The 18,002-nt window shown below is 38.6% G+C and overlaps 1 protein-coding gene across 1 annotated transcript in view; it reads right to left on the minus strand.

Annotated features, from left to right (window-relative positions):
- LOC122802059 (neuroendocrine convertase 2-like) overlaps positions 1–10,337 on the minus strand; it is a 509,583-nt gene extending 499,246 nt beyond the window's left edge. Inside the window, exon 1 of the mRNA XM_044071777.1 lies at positions 10,155–10,337. Coding sequence (XP_043927712.1) covers positions 10,155–10,244 — 90 coding nt within the window. The 5' untranslated portion in view covers positions 10,245–10,337. The remainder of the gene's footprint in view (positions 1–10,154) is intronic.
- Positions 10,338–18,002: the final 7,665 nt, after the last annotated feature.

The raw sequence follows: 18,002 nt of genomic DNA on the forward strand, positions 1-18,002 counted from the left end.
CCTCATTTTTATTTTCTCATTTAGTTTTTCTAGGGTTCGTGTTCTCCTTTTGCAAAAAAGGCACTAAGTGGGGTAGCAAGAGCCTTTAGCCAATATCCAGAATTCCAGGTGGTGTACAGGTAAGGCCATCCTTGTGAAGCAGCTGCTGGCTTGTAATGTCCATCCCAAGCAACAGACATTTGATCCCCCCCAGAATGACCCAGTAATTGAGCCAATTTCAAAGCTGATCATCTTGTCTTTGCATTGTGGCATCATTCTTGGTGAGGGCAGGGATGCTCAGGGTGGTCATAGCCTGGGCTACATAATCAGAGAGCTCCTCAATATGTCTCTCCATATAGTCCAGGAGGTAGATCTCAAGTCATCAGGCCAGGGCACATGGACAATGACAGAGTCATATTTGTTGTCGTGCTTTTGAGTGACCTGCGTGTGGTGTTATATGGATCCCAGCCCCCCCGAGAAGGCATTACGTTATACCCTCCTTGCTCAGCCTGGTAGGACGTCAGTGTGTCTGACTATGCGAGTCCTATATCACTGGTGTATCAGGCATAGTGTTTGGCCTTAAGGGCTGTGATTTTGTGACACACCGTTATTGCATAAACATGTTTTGGGTGTTATTATGTGTTTGACAAAGGGGAGATCTATGGTGACTGGGTTTGTTGTGTGTGTGGTTATCATCCTCCTGTCTGGTTGTGTTTGTTGGGAGGAGGAGGGTTGTCTGTGTACATGAGACAATTATAGCATTGTCTCAAGATTCCCAGATTAACCAGAGAGCAGGAGAAGATGCTAGTAATGGACAACACAGGAACTGCACCACAGCTCAAAATACAGCAAAGCCTGTAAACTGGTCTAAACAGTAAGGGTGTTAGGTGTTTAGATTTATGGTAATGCTTCCAAGCTTTATCTCAGAGATGCATGAGTGTAATAGTTGCTTTAGTTAGCCAAGGCGTGGATTTGGTTTTGATTCTTTTAGTTTTGGGGGGGGGAGCTATCTAGTAGGTTATTGAATGTAGTATTGGAGTATGTAACAGCATCGTCAAGAGGGAGGGTTTTTACAGGGTTCCAGTTCATATGTTTTAGTGAGTCAGAGAAAGCTAGAGGGTTGAAGTTGTTTAGGATATGAGTTGTGATGTAGTTGTGGTGAAGATGGAGGGAGGATAGTGAGCGATGAGCAAAGGCAGGGAGAGGATCACTGAGAGAGTTGGTAGGGTGCCATTGTCAGTAGTGGAGATGGGGTGAGAAACTAATATCCAGCCCAGAATACTACCAGAGTTGTTATCTTTATTAAATCTGGTAGGAGAGGTAATTATTTGAGTGTTGTATAGGTTTATATTCTGAAGTGATGTAGGTGATTGTATAGAAGTTCAGTTTATATTTACATCACCTAGGAGTATAGTTTCATTGCTTATATTGGATGAAAACCAAGACAGGATATCTTCTAGAATGGGGATGTTATTTCCTGGTGGAATATAAAGGGCAGCTATACATATGTTTTTATGTTTATTAATTTTTAGGAGCGACAGGGTTAGTTCAGCTGTTGCAAATTGGGGTATAGGCTTGGTAAAGGGTGTCACTGTTAGGGAGCAGGAGAAATGTAGGGTTACTCCACCACCTTTATTTAGAGTTCTGTCATTTCTTATGATCTTGTAGTTGGGATGGGTAATTTCAGAATCTTTTATGTGGGATTTTAGCCATATTTCAGTGATAGAAAGAATGTCAGGGTGGTAATTGGATAGCAAGACATGAAGGGTAGGACGTTTATTGCATAAACTTCGGGTGTTAATGGTAACAAAAAGGAGAAATTTATGGTGAGAGGGTGAAGAAGACAAGTTAGGGTTAGAAGCCTGGTTGTTGAGGGTCCGGGATTTGGATGTATGTCACCAGTGAGGAGGATAGCGATTAGTTGGAGTAGGAAGGAGGCAAAGTCTTTAGATTCTTTTGGGTTGGAGTTGAGAGCAGGGCAGATGGAGAGGTATGGATTGTGAAGGACTGGGACTGTATTACAGACATCAGGAAGAATCTTTCTAGTAAAGAGGAGATTGTTATTATAGTAATAGAGGTGAGGAGAGCTATACGTTGAGAGGTGAGATTCTTTTAAGGCATGTATTGAAGTTGTGTGATAGAGGAGAGTAAGAAAAGTCAGGTAGTCTGGTAAGAGAGAGTAGGCAGTAGAGGAGGAACGGTAGACATATTAATGGTAGAGTATGTGTAGGTTTGATCTGCATAGTAGTGTAAGGTTATAGTATACAGTGCGGATGTGCAGAGGGGAGAAGGAATTAGCAAAAGGTAAAGTGGTGAGTGGTCTTTTTTAGTAAGAATGAGGAAGGAGGGAATGTAAGAATAAGGGGAGGGTCCTGGGTAGTAGAAACAGGAGGGGTTAGTGGATGAGAACATGGGTGGGGATTGTTCAGATAGGCTGAATGCTAGAGGGGATGTGGTTTAGAGGTTATAAGTGTAGAGGCACTGGGGGTGGGTAGGAATTGGGGGCAGTGTAGGGGATTGGAGTGAGCCCGAAGGGCGAATTGCATGGGCAGAGCTGACAAGGAGGAAGGAGCAGAAGAGACCAAGAAAATAATCAATGATACAGGCACTCTCAAGCACTCAAAGGTACTGACAAGCTCAGAGGTAATTTACTTATGAGTTAAGGTTTGGTCTAATTCAAGGACAATTGAACAGGTATTCACCTGTATTTGATATGCTGCTACAACCTAAATATAATAATCAATTTACCATCAAAGAGCAGTTGTTTATGCTTTGAAATGTGATTGTGGTCTTTATTACACAAAACAAACCATAATCTAAGTCAGAATCCTGGAACACATTAGAGACATTAGGCATGGTGCTTCTGAAAGTTCAGTTGCTGTTCACTTTTTACAACAATAGAATTGAAATTATCAGGAGCTATTTTTTATCATGGAGATTTCTTCCAACTCTGATTTATTTTTAAATGTTTCAGATGTTTTACTGAGAAAAAGGGACTATGCTCATATTCACTTTAGAGACATTAATCATAAAATGGTTGAATGATAAATTACTAAGGAAGTATTCACTATGAAATTAAAGTATATATAATACCAGCTGTTATAAGCTAAGCAGGGATGGGCCAGTGGAGTGCTTAGGTAGGACACCCCCCTGTTATTTTAAGTGTACCTTTATGGTCAATATACTTTTTATAGTATTTTCTTGTATTTTTATAATATTTTCTGGAATGTGGTTTTGCTTTATTTGTTTGACTTATATAATTTCCTGTGGAGTATTTAATGCACATTTGTGGTTTAGAACCTTATGAAAACATGAAGTTGAGAACCAGTGCTTTTTAATGTTATGAAAAAAGAGTAAGCCTTTGGTGATATTAATAATCATTATACATAAGTGCAGTGTGCACGTGTGAACACCCACAGCTTATGTGTGATTCAGACACACTAGCTGTGCTTAGGTGCAGCTGTTTGAACCAGTTTGAGAAAAACATATGCAAATGATGGGATATTGAAATATAACTGAGGAATATATGAGATGTTAAATCTGTGACTTTCTTATGTAAACAATGTACTTTTCCTGCTTTTATGTGATTCATAGCCTCTGTTTGATGTAAAAGTGCACCATGTACACGAGGATTATAAAAACTGAGTCTTCACCTTTTCTAGCCACTTCGCTTTTCATGAAGATGCTTGCTTTAGCTGCCAGTCCAGCTGTGTCCCAGTCTGACTTGCTCATTGTGTTTCTCACAGGCATCTGCCTTGAGGATACTTCAGCATATCCTCAACATACTCTTGGCAGATGTGGATCAGTATATCTATTTCCCTGTGTCACCACAGGACTCCACTAGAACTATGCAGGCTTTCTCTGGAATGGCACACTTTCCCGAGGTACTTGGTGCAATAGATTGCACCCATGTTGCAGGTAGGGTCCCTTCTGGACCATGGAGAGAGTGATTCTAGAAAGGTAAGGTCTACCATTCCATCAACTGCCAGGTATTGTACAATGCATGGTGAAGGTACAATTCCAATATGTTGGCCTGGCTTCCTGGCAGTGTCCATGTTTTTCATATTTGGCATAATAGCACACTGTTCCACCTTTTCCTGTATGCAAGGATTCCTCATGATCACCTAGCTGATAAGTGCAACCCTAGTCATTTCTGTATCTAGAGAGGGGCATATGTAGTAAAGAATAATCGCTCCTGTTTCATGTGTCCCCTTCTCTGCTTTGCTTTCCAGGTGACACAGGCTACTCACTCAAACCTTGACTAATGACACCAGTCCTTAACCCTCTGAGAGCTGCTAAGGAGTGCACTAACACATCACTGTCCTAGACACTGATGGTCATTGAGTCAGTGCTTTGTCTGCTCAATACCTGTTTCTGTTTCATGGAAGAGTCTTGGGATCCTTTGCTATGAGCCTTCTACCACATACATATGTGTACAACCTGCTGCATTCTGTACAACATGACCTTGTGTCGGTCTGGTGCACAGCTGCCACAGCCAGTCATTAATAGTGGCATTGCAACTATGTCTATAATTTCTACCACCAGTGACAACAACAATGGTGGTCAGACAATGGCAGTAGTATGACAACCTCTTTCTAACAGGCTTGACCATGGTACACAACTGTGCAGGCAAAGATGCAGCATCTAGCCTATTGCTTGTGGTCTGTGCTGGGTGTTGCCTAGTCAGCTTACACTGTACAAACATTTCTCCTTATATCATGCACAAACATTTATTTTCATAAGTGCCATTTGGGTTTGCAGGGTTTGATTGAAGTATAGAATAGTAGGTATTATAAAACATGTTTAGGGATATACTGTGATTGTTTCATTGCACTGTAACTAAATGGGTTTGAATTTACCCACTGACAGAAAAATTTAGCTGCCTTGCAAAAATGAAATCAGTCTTTGATGCTGCCTTTAAATTTGGAGGCAATTGTCTATTTACTGTTTTTCATGTACTCAGAATAACTGCAGAATTGGTCCTGTCTGTAAAATGACTTCTGGGTAATTGATGTCTGTGTTACTGATGTTCAAAATTTCCCTTCAGTTAGGAAGGTGTCATACACAATGTTTTCCCTACAGATGTTGTGGATGATTATAATGAACAAATGCTAACATGCAGAACTTGATTCTGAGTTGCTTCTATTATGGGATCTTCTGGATGCAGTGGGACCCCTTAATATTAACAGTGCTGTGGGACTTAGACCTCAGCTGATAGATTATAACACATGCTGTGGAGCTTTGACAAGGCCTGGCTGCCTTCTTCTTGGGGGAATCTACATGGATGCCTGTTGCAGTTTGTTGAAATACACATGGTTTCCAGCCTACCAGTCCACCTGGTATGTGGACTTTCTTTCTCCATCCAGCAGTGCCTCCAGTCTATGTCTGGTGTGCATAAGATCATTGTGGTATTGTCCCTGGCCTCTCCCATTCCCATGTAATGGTACATTTCTTCATGTTTATCCTGTATTCCTCTAACCAGCCCTACCCGACTCTCAGTGGGAGTAGCCTGTGCCTGAACTATGAGACGACACATCTCCTGCCAGGCAGACAAGATTTTGGGTGACTCTGGAGCTAACTGTGAAATATGTCTTCACCAAGCACCACTGCGTACAAGTGTGACAGTGGATTCCACAGCCTCAGAAAGGGTAGTCGCTTCATCAAGGGGCTCTGGCTGTGCACAAGAAAAAGATGTTGAGCTATGTGGAATAATGTCATTCCTCATGATGCATCACTGTTTGAGCCAGTGACGCCGCCTATAGAGTTCTCTTCCTGCTGTGAAGTAAAACGCCTTGCCAGTACACTTTGCAACCATGTGTCACTGTCCTAAGGGTGTGTCATGACAATGAAGGTAATAGCATCATTGATGACAGCCATTCTGCTGTGATCATTAGCCTGCTGTGCTGAATTACAGGATGTGACCCTTTAAAGAAATATGTCAAGATGTGGTTAATATGACGTGACTATTAATTATGATTTTATCTTAAAATTATGATGCACACACTTACATATAGAGTTTGTGACACAAATGATGCTGTTGGAGTACCTGATGTGGAAACATGTAGGAGTTATATGTATGTAGGTCTTTGACCCCCTGCTCCACCTTAGTGGTATGTGCTAATCTTAATGTTAACTCTCTCCTGCTCTGCCTTAAATCTTAATGTGCATCTTAACTTCAGAAATATTTTCCTATAACGTTATCACTATACAAGACAATTCAGACACTTACCATGCACTTGCAAACACACACACACCTAACCAAACCCTAACTCTAAGGACTCACAATCACACACACACACACACACACACACACACACACACACACACACACACACGCACACACACACTCACACACACACACACACACACACACACACACACACACACACACACACACACACACACACACACACACACACACACACACACACACACACACACACACACACACTCATGCACACACACACACACACACACACACACACACACACACACACACACACACACACACACACACACACACACACACACACATAAAAACATCCACCTTACCGGTTATGACAAAATTAACATCTGACTAGACTTCCATACAATATTCCATTCATTTGAACAACAACACTAGACTCCCATCTGTTAACCAAAACAAAGGCCAATCAAATACATGCCACTCGTGTGTGTGTGTGTGTGTGTGTGTGTGTGTGTGTGTGTGTGTGTGTGTGTGTCTGGGTGTTTGTGTGTGTATGTGTTTGTATTTATAATACATATGTGTATATGATTATAATGACTCATTGCAGTTGGGTTTGTTTGAAACAGGAAACAAATAGCAAGATAATTTGCTTTTACCATTAACTGCAAGCAAAATCATTGAAAAAATAACAAATCTGGTTACATTTGCAATTACCAAAAGTAAAAAAAAAAACAAAAAACAACTTTTACATGGAGGGTTTCATCTCCCGCCCACCCATCTTGATGTGGGCACTCCTCCCTCATTCTGTCAGAAATTAAATATACTAACTCCAGGATCCTTGAATCAATGAAACAGTTAATATGATGAAGTTTGACCATTACATAATTTGACCAAATGTACCACTGACAGAAAATACCAGCATTTCAGCAACAGGTGAAATACATGCAGTGACAAATTATATAACACCCATATAAACATATGATTATATTGTGGACTACTACTTCTTCACTTACAGAAAGTAGTACGGTTATATATTTGTACATGCATGTGTCTGTATGTGTGTGTGTGTGTGTGTGTGTGTGTGTGTGTGTGTGTGTATATATATATATATATATATATATATATATATATATATATATATATATATATATATATATATATACACACACACAGAGAGAAAGAGAGAAATTAAAATAAATACATACAGATATCTATATGTATATGTAGATCTATATCTATCTATATATATCTCTACATACGTGTGTGTGTGTGTGTGTGTGTGTGTGTGTGTGTGTGTGTGTGTGTGTGTGTGTGTCTGTATGTATGTATGTTTATGAAATATTAAACATTCACAACAGCGAACATTCAAAGAGTGAACATTTTGAAGTAAAGCTAAACGGATTGAAAATAGACATCCCAACACACTCTGCTAATTATAGATATACTAACTCTAAGATCAATTAACAGCAGGGTAAGGGAAAATTCTCTCACCCTGCTGCAATGTCATCCCATACAAAAGGCTGCTGGCAAGAAGTCCATTGGAAAGAATGGTTGTTCATGTGAGTGTTAGCTTTTTCTTACAACAGAAAAAGGCTTTCACTCATGGTTGATTGAAAAAATCAGCAATATTAATAATAAAAAAACAACTCCAACGTTCCTGCACAGTGTTAAAAGGGAAAACTGCCTGATCCTCACTGTTCATGATCTCTCACTGAAAAGCTGATCAGCTGAACCAAATTTTTTTGCTGTGATGATCATCTCCTCAGTGACACCCATATACATATATATATATATATATATATATATATATATATATATATATATATATATACATACATATATATACTGATAACACCGACATGCCAAAAACTGACAACGAAATAACCAACACGAAAAAAACGACAAAAAAAAAGTTCAAAAACATGAAACTTCACATGCCCAACAAACCAAAATCCAGGCATCAGGAAGAATCAACAAAAAAAAATACCTTTCCTGAAAAACACACACACAGCACAAGCACACCTAAAATCTGACAAACCTACACTAAACCTTACATACACAACTATCTATGCATTAACCTTAACCCAAACCCTAACCCTAAGGTCCGTCACTATCGCACACTTACCTTACCCGCAGGCTAACCCTAACTCACTTAATCTGCCCCAACCTTTAACTCTGTCATTATCGCACATTCACCTTACCTGCACCCTAACCCTAACTCACTTAATCCGCCTCTAACCCTCAAGTCTGTCACTATCGCACACTTACCTTACCTGCACCCTAATCCTAATCCACTTAACCTGCCCCTAAACCTAAAGTCTGTCACTATCGCACACTTACCTGACCCACACCCTACCCTAACGTCCATCACTATCATATACTTACCTTACCAACACCCTGACCCTAACGTCTGTCCCTATTTCACACTTACCTTAACATGTCGGTGTTCTCAGCATCGGGATTCTCAACCGTCGGTCTTCTCCATTGTTGATCTTCCGGTGTCGGTATTCTCGTCGTCGGCGTTGTGCACTTTCGGCGTTTTCAGGTAGACCCATATATACACAGATATCTATATATTTATACATATGTATGCATAGATAATGATATATACATATTGATATGTATATGTATATATATATATATATATATATATATATATATATATATATGTGTGTGTGTGTGCATGTGTGCATATATAAATATATATGTGTATATATAGGTTTACTATCATATTTTTGAAAATGCTTCCATCGAATGACCATAATGTTGATGGAAAATGTCGATTTCCGACATGTCTAAAAGGCAGATCGTCAGAAATGACATACCCGAACTTCCTGGTTCGACAAGTCCGACATAGCAGAAGGTGATGTCAGTCACCCATGCTATGCACATTAACATACCGTTACACTCATCGGTAAATGGTACATTAAATGTTCTATTTTGCAGGGGGGTGGGGGCTGCGCACCGCCCCACCCCCTGAACATTAAATAAACCAACTCCAAGATCGCAATGCAGTGAGAAAATGGGCTAATTCCCTGTTCCTCACTGAACCGCAACCTCCCTACACAATGTTGAACCCAAAATATCGACCTACACTACCTGTTTGCTGTAGTGTAGTCAGTCGTTTTTGGTTCGACATTATGCTGACTTGGAAAATGCAAGTCAACCATATCCCGGTCGACCGATGCAGTTTCCATATATATATATATATATATATATGTATATATATATATATATATATATATATATATATATATATATATATATATATATATATATATGTGTATATAGTACCCAGCTTCTTCCAGGACTATGTTTAAACTCCTTTTTTCTTGATAATGGTTACCATTAGTCTGAACCTCTGAACCATTCTGGCATAAATATTCATGGTATAATTGTAGTAATCATAATCCCCAAATACAATAGCTGCATAAGCATGGGTAAATAAATATACATGCAGCAACTCAGTAGCATACCACAGACTTACTATCCATCACCTTGGAATCCAAGCATTTTTAGGCATTTACAAATTATTTTCTTGCAAAGAGAAATTAGGCAGAGAATTTCAAAAGAAAAGGTTGTCTCAATGCATCAGTATTACTTTCTTGAACTATTAAATATGGTAGCATACATTTTTTATCTTGTCCATGAGACATTCCTAACTGGCCTTGCTGCCAAGGCATAAGCATTCTTTAAGAATGCTCCCGCCATGAGATTTTGATTCCATATGTTGGAATACAAATCAAGGTAGAAGAAGCTATCATTATATAAGTATGCAAGCAGCCATTTTAACATTCTGGTGAAACACTTTGCATCATTTCAAGCTTTCTGGTGTGCATTTCTATAAGGAGACCAAATAGAAGCTCCACATTCTGAATGAGTATGACTAAGCCTTGACATAGTGATGGCATGACATAAATGTCTTATGAAAAGATAACATTTAGGATGTAGCCTGTAACAATCCTGCACAAGATAGTTGTATACTTACTTCCAGGCTCCAGACACCAGCAGGGTTCTCTCCCCATGAGTAGATTGTCATGAATGTCCATTCTGATAGTCCTCCTTGGCTAGAATCCATTGGTCGTGTCAGGAGAAGTGGAGATAATGTTCCATATGGAGACGTAAGAAAAATACTTAGATCTCCTCTGCATATGCTTGACAGAGAAATGGTCACCTGGGATAATAAGAACAGACAAGTAAATCAATAAATGCAGAGTCATGCATTACACCTAGCAGAATGCATTAGAAAATCTGAAATTTCCTCTACTTTCTTTTCATGACTAAATATGACAAATCTGATTTACATTTATTAAAAGTACAGTTACAAAAGAAAGTGTAAAAAAAAAATACTCCAATTCGTTTCTACAGTCTGCATCTGAAGAATAATGCAGTTAACTATGCCTAAGTTAAGGAAGTCCTCTGAGAATGATTTAAGAGCAAGCAGCTGGATCAAATATACTGAGCTGAGATTTATAAGGAAAATACTGCACAGATGTTTGTCTTAGTAATGTGTTACAGTCTGCACTCATGTATTTTGCAATTTTTATTATTAATAACACATTAACATTAATTGATTAATAAAACATTGACATTTCCATGTACAAGTCTAATTGTAATTGTGTGACTGGAGTAGCTTGAATTACAGCAAGCCAAGGAAAAATGTGATTTTCACAACATCTTCTAAAGATATGGTAAGTGAAACTGCATAAGAGCTTTAGGAGGGGCTGTCATGTGAAGCAGATGGTGTCTTGCAAAGATGTTATGATCTACTTGATGCAGGAATCGTAAGAGTGTAACATTACACTGTCAGCTTATGACATTGCTAAGTGAATTTTATCCTTCCCATTCTACTTTTGTGTATTTATACTGCCAGTTTTCATTCATGATTGACAGTCAGAAATCTCTCACTAGACTAACTTGCATCCTGACACAACAACACCTTGGTGAAGAGGCAGTATACCAGACTTCAATCACTTTAAAAATATGTGCTTAAATCTTGTGTATCATAATCAATAATGTATCCAAAAATAATTTCTAAACTACCTTTGACACTGCAATTCTTCCCCACACAATTTTGGTACTGCTGTCATGAATTCCCCTTTATGAGTGACACTAAAAACTCATGTCATGCATAAAAACATGTATCACTTGCATCTCTCTGTCAAATCTGTAGAATATACACAAAAAGCTTTTCTCCCTGGGTCTCCACTGAAAATGGGTCTGCTAGGCCAAGTCAGACTCTCACAGTAAACAAATGATAATAAATAAATAAATAACAACTAGTAAATGTTGTTATCTAAAATCAGTATGAGCTGCTTTTAATTAAATTCCATTTTCTTTATTATTTTCTCACTTGAATAAGTTTGTGATTTCCTAAAGCATTTTCTACCTACTTCGAATGATCTCAAGTTAATGTGGTGATCTTCAACTTAATCACATAAAGTCAGAGACATTTATGCTCATCTTATACAAATTAGACATTTTTATGCCTTTATTTATGAATCTCAGTAATATGTAAGTGTGTAGGTCACCAATCCATCTAAATACACTCTGTGTACTTAGTTGTGAACACGTTTGCTGCATTGGTGGAGTCTGCAGTAGTCACCAGCATACTTCAAATGTCCATATGAATGCACAATCAACCCTAGTAATTCTCAAAAATCCCTATGATTAGAAATAGGAAAATGGAGTCAGATCTCACTGAGTCTGCATGTTTATGACATGTAATCGTCACCCAGCAAACTGTGATATATCTTATTACCTCAAATCACACATTCTTTAATTAACATAATTTCATAATGACATACCCAGTGAGATATCTTTACAAGTAAATAAAAAGGTCATGTAATATGAAATGATTTACACTAAATCAATACAGAAAAGGGCATGCTTAAACAAAAGATTCATACATGACCACTAGATTTACTATTCATATAAAAATAAGAAAAGTAAATCACAGAACCCGATGTAGATGTAAGCAATTTAAAAAGCAATGATTTCAGAATTGTATTTTATTCACCATGGAATGGAAATGTGAAAATATTGCTTAAAAAAACTATGTATTTGAAAAAGCAATTTGCTAAAATCAAACTTGCCAGCAATAGCAGTTCCATTAGTAATGTCCCTACAGGGTAGGTTTTTCATGGTGATGTCATACCTCAGAAAGTGTGGCTCCAAATTTGTGCAACACAGGCCTGTATTTACATACCTCATTTTGTACTGGCTTAAATGATGACAGCACCTGTGAAGGCATGAGGCTGAACTTTGAGCTGGTCTGGCAAGGAGACCAAAATTATGCCCTTTCGTGAGTAAAGAAATTTATGTAAGTGTGTGTGTGTGTGTGTGTGTGTGTGTGTGTGTGTGTGTGTGTGTGTGTGTGTGTGTGTGTGTATATATATATATATATATATATATATATATATATATATATATATATATATATATATATATATATATATATATATATATATATATATATATATATATATATATATATATATATATATATATATATATATATATATATATATATATATATATATATATATATATATATATATGTGTGTGTGTGTAAAATGTTGATAATCACCTACATAAGTGTAGTTATAACTTTTTTAATGTATATAAATGTATGTATTGATGTGTATTGATACACAAACAGGCAAACAAACAAAAACATATTTGTATTGACACATAATTTCATGTACAGTAGGTATTAGCCCAATTATTAGTTGATTTACATGCAGACAGTTTTTTTTATAAAGAAAGGATTTTATTTTTATAGGCTAGAAAGCATGTATTCGTATGATGATGATGATGATTATATAACACAGTCATTTATTCCACAATAATAACTGCACATACAAGATGACTGAACTCAGTCAGTCACTGCACCCTAGTCAGACTAGAGGTTGGGGGAGGGTTTAAATTAGCAAGTGAATGAGCATCACATTGTTTAATGAGAGGTGACCAGTTTTATTACTTTTGTCTACATTTCTGAATAATCTGCATTACACTTCATAACACCCATTGTCATGAACTATATGTACTGCATCCATCTGTAATAGTAAATATGTTTTGTTTAATGAAAGTTGATCTGGAAGGATGTTAAAACTTTATTTCAATTGCTATTTGTGTATGGTTTCTGCCTTTGAGGATAAAACTGAGTTGCTTAAAGGAAATTCCCATGATATTATTTAAAACTGCAACTTTGTAAGCAAAATATAGTGGAAAACAGGACCTACACCTGCAAGTAATTTTAAAGGTCAATAATCTGAGATAGGTAAATAACAATGCTGCTATGTGTTTCCCATGCATCTGATAAGAAAAGTGAGTATAATTCAGCCCAGCAAAACAGGAGATTGGTGAGGCTGACTAAGGGTGCTCATAAGCATGAATAAAAATGATTTCCATTTAAAAATGTTAAGTAATAAATGTTTTTTTCTGTTTTTAACTGATTTTGTTACTATATCTGCAAGAGTAATTTATACACAACCATAATAAAAGTAATAAAGAGCTTTCATTACAGCGTTGCAGCCAAACCCATATCAGACAGAAATTTCAAATATGTTACTATTTCTTATGTTAAACCAGCAAGTCTCATTAGTATCAGTAAACTCACAAATGTAAAAATGTCCACCACTTGATAGCAATATACTGATTGCTGTCATGTATCCATCATTTCCTAGAAATTTTATTTGATTTGAGTAAAGATTTAATAAAAATAAAGATTCAGTGCTAATACAGATTGCACAGATGTAAAAGGTTATGGGTGAATTTGTTGTCTGCATTTCTTCTTTGTCTCTCCTCTCTTTTTTTCTATTTTTCTTATTTTAATTATGCATTCTGTTGTCTTTATTATTTTCTTTTTCTGTTATTGCTGTTCAGTTTTCTACAGGTCCAGTTTCATTAGGAGCAGCCCAAATGCAGGCTTCCCAGGTGAGGGAATATTCATCCTCATCATGTCTAGGGGTGTCCTTACAGAGTTGGGGTGGTCGAACTGGTCCTCCATGCACCCTAGTATGTGGCAGCCTGACAGACAGTGGCACAGGTAGTGGACAGATGCCTTCAGCCAGTCATGGATGCTCTTCAGAGGGTTAAAGACATGCTACACCAGTTATTGCCAACCACTGCACCACCACAAGCCCTTGCCCTCTCAACATGAGTCATCCACTACAACACAATCAGGCAGTGGAAATATTTGAGGTCCTGAGAACTAAGTGTTCCTCCTGGGTCAAGCTTTGCATACCCCCCCATTTCTTTATCCTCACTCCTACATCCTCTCATCCTCTTACCAACTTCCCAGCCAAACAACCTTCATATCTAAAAAAATTATGAAAAAATTAGGGGGTCTGTCTCTACTAAAAAGTAGTCTCCCTCCCCTCCCACCTCTTAAGGCACAACCTCATAATGTGATCCTCCTGTGTTTCCTTCTTGTCTATCATCCCTTTTTCAATCTATCTTCTCCTTTTCATTCTTTAAAGCAAACAACAGGATCCCCGCATAAAGATCCCCCTATAAAAGTCATATTAGACACCCTTATATGTTTTAAAAGATAATAACAGAAGCTGTGCTCTTCACCAGTTGCCTTAACAATGCCAGGCATGCTTGCACACAGCCTCATTTATCCACAATATCTGAGTACTTAAAAAAAACATGAGAACCTTTATATGTATTACTTTGCACATATTTATAGGTTCATACGTGATTACTAGGCTAGTGGCCCTAGAGCCTTTACAAACCTAGCCATGTTAATCCCAAGTATCCCCATTTGTTCTTCTTTTGGGTAGTTCACAGAATGACTTTATGAACAGAGCAGGTCTCTGATCAACACCAGCTACCTCTGCTCATGAGGGATATGGATGCCACCCAGGGGACGAATTTGCAGTCTCCCATCCAATTATCTAGGTTGCGTTTGAATAGGGTCAGTGAGGATCTCTGTTATATGTCAAAAGGGAGTCCATTCCAGAGAAGAGACAGACTCTAGGATACATATTTCTCTCTCCAGCATGATCTGTTTATGTCACAAGCTAGGCTGAGATCCCTAGAGTGAGTGACTCTTGAACCTTTTGATTTGCGGATGTGTAACATTTCCATTAAACAGGGTTGGAGATTGTCCTATAGGCCAGACACAAGTTACTTCTCAACAGCCTATAATATACAGAGTAAGGTGACAGGTCTTTCAGCTTGTCTACGTAGGTCATGGTTTGGAGTCCTGTATTTCTTAGTGAGAAACCTCTGAGGTCTCTCCAGCTGATGCAGGTGTCTGGTGAGGTACATGCAAAAGGGTGCATTATACTCTATTAGTGGTCTGATGAGGGTCAAGTACAGTGGAGTAATAACATCCCTTGCCCTGGATGTTATGCCCTTTCTTTTGAGGTGTGTTAAATAGAAGGCTTTCCTTCCCACTGTGAAAACTTGGTGATCAAAGTTCAGATTGCTATAAACCTGTGTTCCAAAGTCTCACACCACTGGTTTGTAACTCGGCGGGGGGGGGGGGGTGCTGTCAGTATTATCATTTGTAGAGTATGTTGTTTTGCCAAAGGGAATAATAATGCTTTTTTTTTCGCATTTAGTAGGGGGATTACTGTTGCTGATCTCCATTCTGCAGGAACATAGCCAGTTCTCAAAATATGATTAAAGAGAATGCCAAGCTGGTCCACTAGGTCTTGTCTTAGATTCCTTAGTAAACAACCTGGGATATTATCTGGTCCCACTGAGGCTGTGTTTTTGGCCTTGGTGATTGCAGAGATGATCTGTTCTCTAGAGATACTAGGCAGAATGCTGGTATCAGGTATACTTGGTATATGGTAGGTGGGGATAGGGGGGTCAGGTTTGCACTGAATCTGTCAGCTAGCAGGTTGGTGATATCTTCTAGTGTAGTATGAGTGATCCCATCTACAACCAGCTCATCGCATAGCTGTGCATTTCCTTTTAGACTTTGGATGTAGTTAAAGACTACCTTATTGGCTAGGGATGTGATTTTAGTTGTATAATTTGCTTTAGAAGACTTTACAATATTTCTGATTTTCTTGTTTAGGCTTAGGAAGGAACTCTTCCTCTGCAGAGTCATATTCTTCTTGCACTTGGACAACAGTTTCTTCTTCTTCCTATATAATCTGTTTATACTTGAAGTCCACTATGATTACTTGTTTTTATGGGAAGACCTGGTTTGGATCCGGTCAGGTATAGCAGAGTTTATACAGTCACTTAAGTGTTTTTACAGGGCATTTGTGTACACTTCTGCATAGTGATCATTGATGTCTGCAGTTGCTGTTGGTATGAAGCTTTTTATACCATCGCTTAGTAGGCTGTAGTTAGCTTTAAGTTTTTTATAAAGTTTGCTCCTGTAAGGGTGTCAGTTCCAGTATTTAATTCAAATGAGCCTTATTTGTGGTCTCTCCTAACCAGGGAGGGCATTACTCATGGGGAAGTACAGTGACCCTCATGTTGGTGAGTACTATGTCCAGAGCATTAGAGCCCCTAGTGGGGGTGCAGACTATCTGTTCTAGACCATTTGTGTTAACAAAGTCCAGAAACCTGTAGGCAAATGCGTTTTTGCTCGTATGTCCCCCAGTCTATGGGAGGATAGTTGAAATCTCCCACGGCTAAGGTGTTAGGCTGTATGGTGAGGAATTCTAGTAAATCGAGGTAGGTGGTGTGCTTACCCTGGTGTATGGTGGGGGATGTATAGCTAGCAATGATGTGGTATGGTACTTTCCAACAGTTAATTGGACATGGAGTAGTTCGAGACAGTTATGCTATGCTGTTTTACAAGTCTTGAAGTGCATTTAGTTTTGATGAAGATGGATACAACTCCACATTTGGTTCCTTTAGTCTCTTTTTGAGGTCTGAACGCGTGGAGGCATTGTAATCTTGCATGGCTGAGGTGCTCTCAGCAACCTTAAACCACATCTCTGTAACTGCGCAGACATCCTCCAAGGTGAGGAGTGCTACCTGGAAGTGCAGTTTCCTGTTTAAACACTTATTTTAGTTTAAAGCAGCATGACCCTGAGTTTGTTTTGATTAGATTTTGTTACATTGGAAAATTTGTTGTTTTGACATTGCCTAAAAAAGGCACTATGGTGGAGGCAAGAGTCATTGTCAGTATCCAAAAGCCTAGACTGACAGATACTTGATCCTCCTGGACTGACATGAAAAGCTGAGCTAATTGTTGAAGTCATTAATTTTTTGTTTATATTGTGGCATAACCCTGGCTGAGGGTAGTATACTGCTTAGGGCTAGGGACATGCAGTACCTGTCTGGAACACATGATCAGAGAGTTCCGTCATGCCTCCCTTCATATACTCTAGAGAGGTACATTGCAAGTCATTCACTACAACATGGACTATGACAGGGTCATAATGGTAATTGTTGTTAAGTGACTTGAGTGCATGCGTGATTTGTCAGATCCTGGCACCTGACAGGCAGCTGATCGAGACCATCTCCTTGTCCAGTCTGGTGAGAGGGACATCTGTGTGTCTCACTATGGAGTTGCCAGTGACCAAGACATTTGATGTGTTTTGCCTTAGGGGCTTAATTGTAGAGACACGTGTGTGTTGATGTGTGTAGTGGTTTCTTTATGCGTAGTGGTGAGTGTGGGTGGTGTGCGTTTGTGAGGTCTCAGGTTCTTTTGGTAGGCTCTCCACGTATGTGGGTTTATGTGTTGTGACCTTATTTTGTGTGAGTAGAGAAGTGTGTGTGATAACAACTTGCTTGATCTCTAGTTTGTTTTTACTTGAGAAAGACTCCAATTCTACAGTGTATTTGCATCTCTCACGCAGGGTGTTAGTTTGCTTTAAGAGTAAATAGTTGTCAGTATACATGAACAATTTCT

The sequence above is a fragment of the Protopterus annectens genome, chromosome 5.part0 (assembly GCF_019279795.1).
Source record: "Protopterus annectens isolate FY-2018-M chromosome 5.part0, PAN1.0, whole genome shotgun sequence".
Taxonomy (NCBI): Eukaryota; Metazoa; Chordata; order Ceratodontiformes; family Protopteridae; genus Protopterus; species Protopterus annectens.